The sequence below is a fragment of the Coniophora puteana genome (assembly GCF_000271625.1).
Source record: "Coniophora puteana RWD-64-598 SS2 unplaced genomic scaffold CONPUscaffold_15, whole genome shotgun sequence".
NCBI classification, from domain to species: domain Eukaryota; kingdom Fungi; phylum Basidiomycota; class Agaricomycetes; order Boletales; family Coniophoraceae; genus Coniophora; species Coniophora puteana.
This window is the reverse complement of record NW_006913067.1, coordinates 1,025,920-1,037,675: the sequence shown is the minus strand read 5'-3', so window position 1 is coordinate 1,037,675 and position 11,756 is coordinate 1,025,920. Positions and strand designations below refer to the sequence as shown.

General features: G+C 47.5%; 4 protein-coding genes across 4 annotated transcripts; 3 read left to right on the top strand and 1 right to left on the bottom strand.

Annotated features, from left to right (window-relative positions):
- Positions 1-603: 603 nt before the first annotated feature.
- On the top strand, positions 604-2,316 carry CONPUDRAFT_158812 (uncharacterized protein; the record flags this gene model as incomplete). Its single annotated transcript, XM_007775835.1, has 2 exons — positions 604-956; positions 996-2,316. The coding sequence occupies 2 exons, from the start codon at positions 604-606 to the stop codon at positions 2,314-2,316; spliced, it is 1,674 nt and encodes a 557-aa protein (XP_007774025.1).
- Positions 2,317-7,017: 4,701 nt separating this feature from the next.
- Positions 7,018-7,887, top strand: CONPUDRAFT_77056 (uncharacterized protein; the record flags this gene model as incomplete). The annotated part of the gene is made up of 1 exon (XM_007775834.1): positions 7,018-7,887. The coding sequence occupies one exon, from the start codon at positions 7,018-7,020 to the stop codon at positions 7,885-7,887; it is 870 nt and encodes a 289-aa protein (XP_007774024.1).
- An 855-nt stretch (positions 7,888-8,742) lies between these two features.
- On the bottom strand, positions 8,743-10,181 carry CONPUDRAFT_77055 (uncharacterized protein; the record flags this gene model as incomplete). The annotated part of the gene is made up of 7 exons (XM_007775833.1): positions 8,743-8,838; positions 8,892-9,026; positions 9,084-9,234; positions 9,289-9,500; positions 9,555-9,678; positions 9,735-9,895; positions 10,104-10,181. The coding sequence occupies 7 exons, from the start codon at positions 10,179-10,181 to the stop codon at positions 8,743-8,745; spliced, it is 957 nt and encodes a 318-aa protein (XP_007774023.1).
- Positions 10,182-10,934: 753 nt separating this feature from the next.
- CONPUDRAFT_77054 (uncharacterized protein) lies at positions 10,935-11,402 on the top strand (the record flags this gene model as incomplete). The annotated part of the gene is made up of 1 exon (XM_007775832.1): positions 10,935-11,402. The coding sequence occupies one exon, from the start codon at positions 10,935-10,937 to the stop codon at positions 11,400-11,402; it is 468 nt and encodes a 155-aa protein (XP_007774022.1).
- Positions 11,403-11,756: the final 354 nt, after the last annotated feature.

The following is an 11,756-nucleotide window of genomic DNA, read 5'->3' as shown; positions in this document are numbered from 1 at the left end:
CATTTGCAAGCAGCTGCTTGACTATTATGGCCTCTTCAGTGTCCAGTGAGTGTGCTTTTTCTGCAGCTGCTGAAATAATCACAAAAAGGTGCAGGTGGAGATGTTGTTGAAGCTATTCAGGTGTTGATGACACTCAGCTGCCAGGAATTAATTTCCCATGAGCCAGGGCCATCCTCAGCAACCGAGTTATCCTTAGAGAAAGCTGAGGACAATGGTATTGATGAAATGACTGTTGAGAAGCATGATGATGGACTTGGAGACTTAATTTTAGGTATTTCAGACAATGAGAACCATTGGGATTTGGATGAATAAGTGTCTTTTACTACAGTAATTGTTGCAACACAATAAAAAGTTAATTTGTCACTGTTTTTTACTGTCTGATCAATCCTGATAGCTTCATTGAGTAGAAAACTGACTGCTCCAATTTTTTATGTACATAGGAAGCAAAATACACGATTTTATAGTGAAAGCCCTGGCCTAGGCCAAAGCCAAGCCCGAGCCCTCAAAAGCCAGGCCAAAGCCAGGGCTTTCAGGCCAAGCCCGGCCCTGCACAACACTACCAGTACCTAGCAGATCATCCCTTTTTATACCCTCATCACCCGAATGGAATCTCCCACTGACGGTAACCACACGTCCGTGGACGGAGCAGAGGAACTGGTGTCCCAGATCACCCAACTGTACGACGATCTCGAATCTTTTCACAATGACGACGTACACTCCAGCGCTGTGCCCGCGCACATGTTGTTATCTCCCATGTCTCATTTTTCCCATAACCCGCATAGTACCTCTTCCCCTCATCCGTTCGTCACGATGGAGTGCCCACGTCTAGCTGGCCTGGGTTCCATGCTAGGTAGACCATCCCTATCACCAGTCGCAGAGGAACAGCCTGCGGCTAGCAGCCCGTTCTCATCCTTCTTTGCTCGAAGGCCTACAGGGAACCACAGTCTTCTCTCGGGGTCCATTACGCTACCCGTGGGCTAAGCCTCTTCCAGTAGGGCCGAGACAACTGCTCAGTCTCCCACTGAGTCGACGCATGTGCAGCAGTCCTCGTATACTAGGCCACCGACTGCGCCAGACCTTCAGTCTAGGGCCGCGCTACCATGCAGCCTGCCCCAGGCTCCCGTCCCGCCTTCGCAGCCCACCCAGCAGTTGCAGCCTATGAGCGCCGAGCAACTCTACCAGATCCTCCATCAGCAGTTCAGCTCCGGCCCATCGGCTACCACGGCTATCCCTACCATACCTCCACAGCCACCTCAGATGTCTGCAGCTCCCCCACAACAGCCAGCTTATGCACAGCAGCCTTCGCGTACCGCGCCGACGGTTCAACCACAGGCAGCAGCCACCTACATGCAGACCCCATCTCAGTCACACGCGCCTGCCGCCCAGCAGGCCGCTTCGCACCAGGCACCAGGACAGTTCACCAATGCGAGGGCACTCCCTAGGCACCCTAGCACAACTCTGGGCCTGTCCATGACTGGCGGTTGTGAGGCGATGATGTTTCTTGCACCCTGTCCAAACAAGATCCAAGCTGTAAAACTCGAGCTACATCACGCAAAGCACATCCCCAAACTGAGTAGGGCGGCTGGCAACTGGATGGAATGGAGTGAGAAGATTGTCAGCTTCGTCAACGCGAGCACAATGGTTGGTTTCATCAAGGGGTGGACCACGATGCCGGACCCGGACGTCGACTACAACGCTGCGGCCGAATGGGTGAAAGCCAACAATGTCATCCTCGCTCTCATCAGGGAGAAGTGTACTGCTGAAGAACGCCAACACATCACCTATATGGAGACGGCGTTTGAGGCATTCCACCTACTCAAGTCTTGCCACGAAGAGCTGGGACCTATCTACATGGTTCGCCTCTATCAGCGCTTCTTCGATTCCCATTTCTCCCGCTCCGAACGCTTCGAGACAACAGCAAAGCGCATCCGGGACATGGCCCACCAGATCTACGCCATGGGTCCCCTGAGCGAAGACCAACTCTTCTCGATAGGTCTGATGCATGCACTGGGGCGCGAGTTCCCAACAATTCGCAACGAAGTTGCAATGCAAATGACCGCCATGCGCCATGGCGGACATTTCAACTCCAGCTCAGTCCTTCAGCGCCTCGATATCGAGCAAGCGGCAGTCGACCTCGACAGCGGAGCAGTCGCTTTAGCGACCATAGCAGGGCGACGTCCTAGCGGCAACACAATGTGCAACAGCTGCCAGCGCCCTCACCCGACGGCCAACTGCTGGGCTAGGGGGGGCGCGATGGAAGGACGCCGCAATGAGGTGTTGGACACGCTGTCCCCAAACAAAGTCAACTGCATGTGATCTAGCTGTGTCACGCAGATTTCCTAGCCCTCCTGTACTTTATCTTATCTATAACCCATTCCCATTCCCTGTGTACCCCGGCATTATTCCCAGTTTGAGCAGCTCGAATATGAGCAGATCACCACGAGTTTATTGAATGTTGTCGCAACTTTCACAAAGATATCAGCATTATCCAACTGAAGGACTTCTAAGTCGACAGCCTCCACCCCGTCAACCTATTTGCCCCATGTCCACCAGCTCTTTCTATCCATGGCCACGTCTATCCGAACCCAGTACATTCCTATCATGTGGCAGGGTCTTATAGGCCTTATCTGATCGCTTCCACCGCTCGAGGAAAGAGAAGAGGCCAGAGATCATTGCAGAAGTATGAGGAGCATGGGTGGGACAAAAGTATATGTGAGTAACCCATAGCTTTCTATTCCGAAGCTCTCCTCATATACTAGGCAAGTTATTATGCCGGCTGTGGTTTTTATTTTGACTAAGACCCCAAAACCCCTCGCGACTTGCCGCCGGACTGCCGTACCTAGCCAGACCAGCGTGATTGCTGGACTTCCGGTTTCAACACTGTCCTCACAGATGTGCAAACAACAAAATCATACCAAAATAGAATAAATATACAAATAACACTCATAAATGTTCTCATTAACTGATATCCCTTGTAATGATATTCTCACTTTGGGATAAGGTTGAGAGAATCATTTGACCCAAAATAGTGCAATATTTATGTTTTCTGTTCCAGAACACAAATAATGTCCACCAGGCCACCTACCTGTTGAACTTGTTGAGGTGGACAGGCGGAATTTAATTAATAACTTTCCATGCCACCATGAACTTAAGGTCATAATGGTACAGTACTCAAAGCTACAGAGTGAGCTACAATCTATTGGAGACCATGGGAATATACATTGGAGGGAGTGTGTGAGCTAAGATAAGCTAGAACAAGGATAAACAAGAAGCTAAGTATAATAATAGGAAAGTATGACAAGATAGGAAGAAGTGCGAAGCTATAGAGACCATGGAAAAGTAGGTCATAGGGAGCGTAGCAAAGCAGAAGGGGAACGTAGAAGTCTGGAGGTGAATGGAGGCAACTGGAGGTCAGGATGAATGACATGAAGGTCAGCAGGAACAATCCAAAGATCCAGGAGAGGTGTCAAGGCGACAAGGCACTGAGGTGCAAGTCCCAAGTACGAGTCCTAGTGTGTGCTAAGCACATTGGAGTGGAGTGAAAGTCTTGGAAGACATCCGGAGGATGGGAGGATATGGAAGAGGACCAGAAGTGACTGGAGGTGGAACAGAGTGTCCCGGAGATGACATGGAGTTGGCATGGAGTTTAGGACTAAGAAGCCTGGAGCATAGATGACACATAGAAGTGCAAAGAGAATAGAGATGAGGATTAGGAAGGCATAATTGTAGTCGATATTCAGACTGGAGAACTATGGTAAGTACAGGAAGGCTTATATACTACTAGTAAACTATGAAGTCATCAAGGAAGGGCAGAGGGTGAGTACTGTAGGTACAAATTGACAAAGGTGGCTGAAAGAATGACATCACTAACAATAGGGATACTATGAGGTAGTGACAAAGGAATAGGGCAAGGAGAAGTGATATGAAGACATGAGGATAATGGGAGGCCTAAGGAGTGATGTCAGAGACATGCAACATACATGCTCTAGTGGACAAGGGTAAAGGGTTGCATGGAGAGGCCTGGAGGTAATTACAGTATAGCTCTGACATTCCGGAGGTATAGGGAGATATCCTCGGAGGTGGGTAGAGGATGGGAGCATAATCTAGCATAATGGATAATGTCGCAATTGCTCATGACAGCATGACTACATCATGACCACTTACAATTATCCTACACCTCAAGCCAGAATGTCTTAGCAGCACTTCACATTTTACTGCTCAATGGATCATGTGACCTCTGGCTACTTCAATTGCCATTCACATGATTAGCTTGGTTACTTTACAATAATGAATTACATAATCATTCTCTGACATTCCTGGACGCATCAGTATTTTCACAACGAGCTTGTTTGAGCTTGTACAAGTTGAAAGTCCACAAGTCGCTCAGAGCAACCAGAAATCTCACAAGTCGGCGCAGTCGGTGATTGATGATCTCCATCACCAAATATTTTTACTATTTAGTCAGTGAATACACGGTTATTAGTCCTAATGAAGTCAAGTGTGAGAAAGCAAGACAAGTGTGGCCGCAAATCAAAATAAATTCTTACACGGCTCAAACTTGCAACCTCTGGAAACTTATGCCTAATGTAGGCACTACTTGCCTGTTGCACCACAACACTGTTATAACCTTGGTTAACGCAGATCTTTATAACCACATACTTTCGGACTTAGACAAAGTTTGCCACTGTTGCGTCAATCTTCATGTCTATCTATGAATCCCAACCCAGAATTCTGGTAACAGGTAACCTGAGTAAAGCTCATTGGGAGCTATTTAATTATAAATTTCCTCATGTACAGTACAAGCACTGTCTGGTTGCAGACCAAGGATATGCAACTAAGCACAGGGGAGGCTCAAGATCGCGAAAATGTCGAAGTCTGAAAGTATGTTGCTATAAAGATCTGCATTAACCAAGGTTATAACAGCGTTGTGGTGCAACAGGCAAGTAGTGCCTACATTAGGCATGAGTTTCCAGAGGTTGCAAGTTCGAGCTGCATCGGAATTTATTTTGATTTGCGGCCACACTTGTCTTGCTTTCTCACACTCGGCTTCATTAGGACTAATAATTGTGTATTTCCTAACTAAATGATATAATGCCATGTAATATAAACTTGCATTGGCTTGTTGACTTGTGAACCAGGGGAAAAGTGCAAACAAGCTCAAAAGTCCAACCAGACAGGTGTGGAATCGCTGATGCATTCCATATGATGTCACCAACTTGTCATACACATGTCATACATGACATCACACATACATCACTTATTTACCATTAGTAGTATTATATGGCACAGCATGGTCTGTGCATTCACAGTTATTACCATACATAGCACTTTGTTTGCCTTATGCAAACAAACCTGTACAGTATATAGTCTGACAATAATGGGCTACAAGACTCTAAGTGAGTTCTTGTAGGAATCCCCTCCAAGCAAGTACACCTAGTTGTGCTCGTTGCGTGCACTTCCATTTCTCCTCTAAGTTGTGCTTCACAGCGCCCACTCCCCTTTTGTCATTGTCAGTTAGTTTGTTGGGTTGGTCCTTGGGCTCGCGCCTTGGGGGTCGCTCACAGATAAGACACTGGAAAGTATGGGAGGATGATAGGATCTTATAGTGTGATGCTCTGGTGCTCCAAAGTGTGGGAAAGTATCTTCAGAGCTCCATAGGAGTATGGAGTGCATTGTAGGAGGATTGTAGAATACAGGAGGTGGATCAGAGATGTCTGGAGATTCATCACAAAAAGTGTGCAGAAGTTGTAGCACAAGACCGTGCCTTACCTGCGGTTATAATGGTCGCATCAGCTATTGTATTACAAGATAGTCACCGTGTACTAGAGTTGACCTCTCATTTCTACAGTATGTTGGCCTTACAATCATCCAATATATCAAACGTGATTGTTGTAAGGCTCACCGTGTAGACAACAGCTCACCGTGACGACCATGGCTTACCACAACAACCACAGATATCATTGTTGACAACAACTTGCCATTCCCATCATGTTATATGTATTCCGTCATAGCTTATCACTCTGACATATGCTTACATCTCAAACAATATGAGTTTATCCAACAAAGTCCAGTATTATTGCCATACAAAGAGACATTTGGTTACAAACAGAGCAGATGCAAGTGCTTACAGCCAGGCAGTGAACAGGTGTGCAAGGGAGCAACAAGATCAGTATGAGCAAAGACAGAGTCCAGCAGAGCAACCAAGAAGTGCTCCAAGCAAGCGACAAGATGAACAGAGCAGCACAAGGTCAAGCTGAGCAACAGAGATGGGTCCAAGAGCGTCAAGAGAGTGGCTAATGATGTGAGAATGAACATGAAACATCAGCTGCGTGACATGAAAAGAAAATAATTGAAACCTTTCAATGCTCCCATTTCTTTTTTATGATAGTTTTTTCCTGGGGGGTGGCTGGTGTCTGCGACAAAACAGCTGGCCTGTGATCAGCATCCCTCTTGGTCTCAGTAAGTTTTGGGGATCTCTCAGGCACGGGTTTGGGCTCTGAGACCAATGAGTCATTGTCCAATGTGGCGACAACAGCCTTGGAGGTAGATGCACGAGCAGCATTGGATGGTGGGCTGTTCGACCATAAAGAACATGCAATGCCCTTACGTTTGAATATGAGAAGCAGCTGGTGAATGCTATAAGTGACAAGGGTATATACTGCTGGTTTCCGTGATTGTTCGGCCTTGGCACCATTGTCCTTGTGTTTCTGGTGCGCTTAGAGATGGGAGGCTCAAGGTTACGCACTCGGGGAGGGCTTTTGTTGATTTTTCTGCTGGGTATGGTGGTTTTGGAGTGGTCTGCCGCCTCATTGTTGCTGTCCTTGTCCTTGTCCTTGTATTTGGAAGGCAGGTGAGGTGCACATGACTTGACAATGTTTTGAGGGATGGGAGGGTGAGGTGGGTCCACCTTCACATGGAGGCAAGCTGGGACCTTGATAGTGTTGATAGCCAGGTCTGATCAACAAGGTGGAGGCTGGGGCACCTCATCCAAGTCCTTTGAGCTGCCATATGTGCGTGATGCCCGCTGGGATGGTGAATGAGCAGCAGGGACTTGCGAGGGAGAAGAGCATGGCACCTGTGGTGGAGGCAGGCAAGCAGTGTGGGAGTGAGAGGGCACCTGCAGCGGCGAGCAAGCAGCCTGGGAGTGAGAAGGTGATGAATGTGATGCTCTCTGAGTTGGCAAAGGTGAGTGAGGCACCTGGGAGTGAAACAGTGACAAGTGTGGTGCTTGCTGCGGCAGAGGCAAATGACCAGTGCGCGAGCAAGATGGCAACAAACATGACTCTTTTTGGTGAGTCAGCAAAAGCGAGTGAGGTACCCGGGAACGGGATAATGAAGAACGTGATGCCCTGGGCCCTGGCAAAGTTGAGGGTGGTGCACGAGAGCAAGGGGGTGATGCATGGGGTGCTTGCAGAGGTGAACAACCAATGTGGGAGCGAGAGGGTGACAAACATGGCTCCCTTTGGTGAGTCAGCGAAGGCGAGTGTGGTGCCCGGGGATGGGATGGCAAAGAACACGACACCTCAGGCCCCAGCAAAGGTGAGTGTGGTGCCCGGGAGCAAGGTGGCAATGAGCGAGGTGCTTGTGGAGGCGAACAACCAGCACGGGAGCAAGAGGGCAATGAATGCGACACTCTTGGCAAAAGTGAACGAGGTGCGCAGGAGCAAAGGGGCAATGACTGCAGGACTGGTAGAGGCAAATGAGCAGCACAGAAGCGAGAGGGCAATGAACACGACTCTCTCCGAGTTGGTGATGGTGAACAAGGTGTCCGGGCACAAGGCGGCGATGAATGTGACACTCTTGGCAAATGCGAACAAGGTGTGTGGGAGCGGGCTCGAGATGAGCTGGGGCCACCTGAGTGGGTGGCACACGAACAAGACGAGGTAGACTCAGATGGAAGGGGTATATCAACCTATGGACATGTTGTAGCACATCCGATCGCAAAAGATCCATAACATAAAACCTAAACTCACCTCCGAGCATCAGGAACCTTACAGCTGACTGGTCGGAGCTTGAACAAGCCTTGTACAAACCCCGAAAGTCTGGACAGGCCGAAAGCCGACCAGAAAGTAAGAAAATTTGAAAAGTTTTCTCTCAAAACATGATTAAATCAGTGACATGTCACATAAATAACGCATGTCACTGAGTAGCCGAGTCCACTTGAATAGACATTCCCGTGCAATTCCCTGGTTCAAAAATGCCTCATTGCAGGAAGAACTAATGGTTAGTGTACACAGCCGCCTTGTGGCTAAAAACTGACCTCAAAGTTACATAGAACGTGATTTTATGCATGGGTGTGACATTGTGTGACTGGGCAATCTTTTGCCAAGACTCACAAGTTGCCAAGATGCTGAGGATGTTACTGATGAGAGATCATTGTTGATATCACCTATGCCTGCCTGAAGACCATCGTACAAGTTCTCCAGATCAAGTCCTATACCACCCTCCTCAGTGTTGACGTCTCGCTCGCTAGTCTTGAGTCTCAACTGGTCCCCATCCAGTTCAGTCTCTGCAGTGCACTTTTCAGCTGCCCTGGTTCATGCTTGAGCATACCCAACAGCAAAGTCATCATTGAAGTTGTTATTGTCCCTATGTAATGTGGCCTTGGACCGCTTCCTGCCCTCAGGATGGCCAAAAACCTCCCTGGAGAGGCAATTAGGGGCAATCAAATAAAAAACCCGGAAGGACTCACCTATTGAGCTTCCGTAGCAGCTTATTGACTGCATCCTTGTTGACAGGGTGTCATAGAAACTCTAAGAGCTTCCTATGCATGAGCTCCCAGTTGTAATCTCCATCTTGGGCAGGCCATCGGCTTACACTTGACATGGCGGAGTGAATCTATATCCCTATGTCAGCAAAAAGCTACAAAACACCAAAAAATGACTACTTACCCCAAGCATGACATACGACAGGTGTTCCGGCATGACCTTGTGGGTTACCATCAATGCACAGTTGCTACAAACATCAGGGGGGACAGGTTTTGATTTGAGAGTGGCAGATGGTCCAATAAGGAGGTGCTTTAAGAACTTGTATGTATGGTATGAGTTAGTCAACATTGGAAGAATGAACAACAATCAACTCACTCGAGTAACAATAAATCCTAAGCCAAACCCACCTATAACATTCTTTTGGTCATAACTAGCACCCGGAGGTTTACCCTTGTACATGAATGCTGGAATTCCAGATGCGTTCACTGGAATATCACCTTGAGCCTCTGCCATTGCTTTGCAATGTCTATTTTAGAAAACCATCAGTAAGCAATTGTAATAAGAGAGTGAGTGTGTATACTTGGCTGGGTTTTCTTTGTAAAGGGTAATGTATTTTGCGGGAACAAGGAGACGTGCAAGCTGCCTATGGTTGAAGCCCATCCGTTCACGTGGTGTCTTATCATTGATAAACGGCAAAAGCGGGTATTCAAGATCTTCAGCAGCGTACTGACCAATGACAGCCTTCCAGCCATTATAGTCATTGGATCTCGTGCGCTGGACCATGGTCTGAATCTATGAACAACAAAAAATTAGCAAGTATTGAGGCATATACAGAGAAAAACTCACATATTGAGTGTGTTCTGTGAGCTCAGAAACCTTCTTGGGGTTCGTGAAGAGACCATAGACATAAGAGAAGTGTTCTTTGATGAGCTCGAACAGGTCTGAGTGCCATTTGAGCTCACCCTCACTCCTGATAGGATGCATATAGTCAGCATTACGGACTAAGATAATGAGTAGAGTGCTTACATTCTGCATACTTCTTCTTTGAGGTCTGAACTCAAAGCCCCTAACGTGCTGCTATCCTTGAGGGAGGTATAGACAGCAACCTGGAAGGCCTGGTTGACATTGCATAGGACACCACCAGTGCGGCCCATCCACCGGCCGACTTGGAGACACTGGTTTGTTGACTACAACCATTTGTAAATGAGTCCGTATAATTTCATGATACCACTTATGGAAGTATCTTGGGCTTGCCCATTTGAGCTTGCTTTTCCTTCTCTTTTGTTGTCTTGGTGGGCAGGTCATCTTGGCGGCGAGAGGTCATGGTTTTGGAGCAATGGCCATGGCCTGACTTCAAGCCAGAGCCAGAAGGAGGCTCAGCTGGGGTTACTTTACGTTTTTTGGATGGAGGGGGCTCAGGAGATGAGGAGGAGGAGCGGGAAGCAGATGGGGATGGGGAGGGCAACAGGGCATGATGTGGTCAAAGATAAAGAAGGAAGTGTGAGTCTGAATGAGTGTTGAGCGCGTCTGCAGGCATGTGACGCAAGACCCTGTTTTGAACAATGATACCCCTTATATAATTAAAACATCTACTTTTGGATGTTGCAGAACAGCACCACTACTAAATATAGTTCCGTTGGCTTCTTTGCGTGCAATAAGGCTGCACACCATTGGCACGCTGCTCATTTGCAATCCAAAAGTCCCTTGCCTACTTTTCCTTTATGCACCACTGCTTGAAAGAGTGCAGGTTGCGTTTTGGCTCCAAGCGAGCCCTCAATGTTCACCGTTGTACATGTGAACATGTACAAAAATCATGAACTGAGTTCTACAAAGCTGCAGCAGCAGTAAACTTCCCATTGCTTCCAGAATGCGAAAGTGCTGGACTTTCTGAGATACCTGAGTCTCTAATTGTACCTGAGGACAAAGATTTTAGTATGAGGGATCCAGATCCTGAGCCGGTATGCTAATTGTTTATGCTGATATTCCATGTTAATCTCTATGGCTGCTCAATAGGTGCATAACTTGACACAGGCTGGACAATCTGTTAGTCTGCCTGCATGGTTCCAAGACTTTTATCCAAGCATTCAGAGACATTCCTTCTCCTCTCCTGCTCCCTCTATATCCCCAAATTGCTCACCTTCTCCTTCACACACTCATTCTGCAGTGCCCATACCCAAATTCACTACAACACCCACCAACTTTGGTTTATATTGTGTATATCCCTCCATGCCAACATATGACCCTCCAGACACATTCCAGCTCATCTCTGATTCCCCTCTACTCCAGAAAGAGATACCTAAGCAGCCAACCTTCGACCTTCTAGATCGCTTAGGCAAACCTCAGCCTGCAGACCTTAATTCAGCTGAAGTCATGGCACCATTTTCTAGCCCCTCGGCTGGAATACTCATGGCTTATGGCGAGGCTGGCACTGGCCAGAAGTCTGAAAGTGATCTAAAGTGGTTGGGCTCAGTACTCATTCAGCACCCACTGTTCAAGCCAGAAGAGCTTTCTGGCTTTGATCCAGCTGCAGAGAAATGTCATCTTGACAGGTTTTTACAGACAAAAGACAATGCCTTTCGCAAGGAGCATGGCTGGTACAAGTCTTCTCTCGAGATTCTCCTTCCATTTAAAGGCCATGCACGTGTTGGAGGCAAGGATAATGCTCCCAAGCTGACGGTGGACTTTTTTCATTGAAAAATCTCCGACATCATTGAATCAGCTCTTGGAGACTTAGTGTTTGCCACATATAACACCACCCCTTTTGAGCAGTGCTGGAAGTCAGCAGATGGTCAAGATCTCCGGGTTTACTCAAAGCTATACAGCTCTGACGCTGTTCTGAAGGTATACCATGAAGTTAATGGTGTAGCAAACTCTGCTGATAATGATTACGAGCGCATTGTTGTCCCAATCATGCTCTCATCCGATGCGACACTTCTCTCAAACTTTGGTGATGCCAGTATAGGGCCCATCTACTTGTTTATTGGGAACAAATCTAATTATGCAAAATATATAACTGATTTTGTAGCTGAAATGGCAAAATTCAAACAT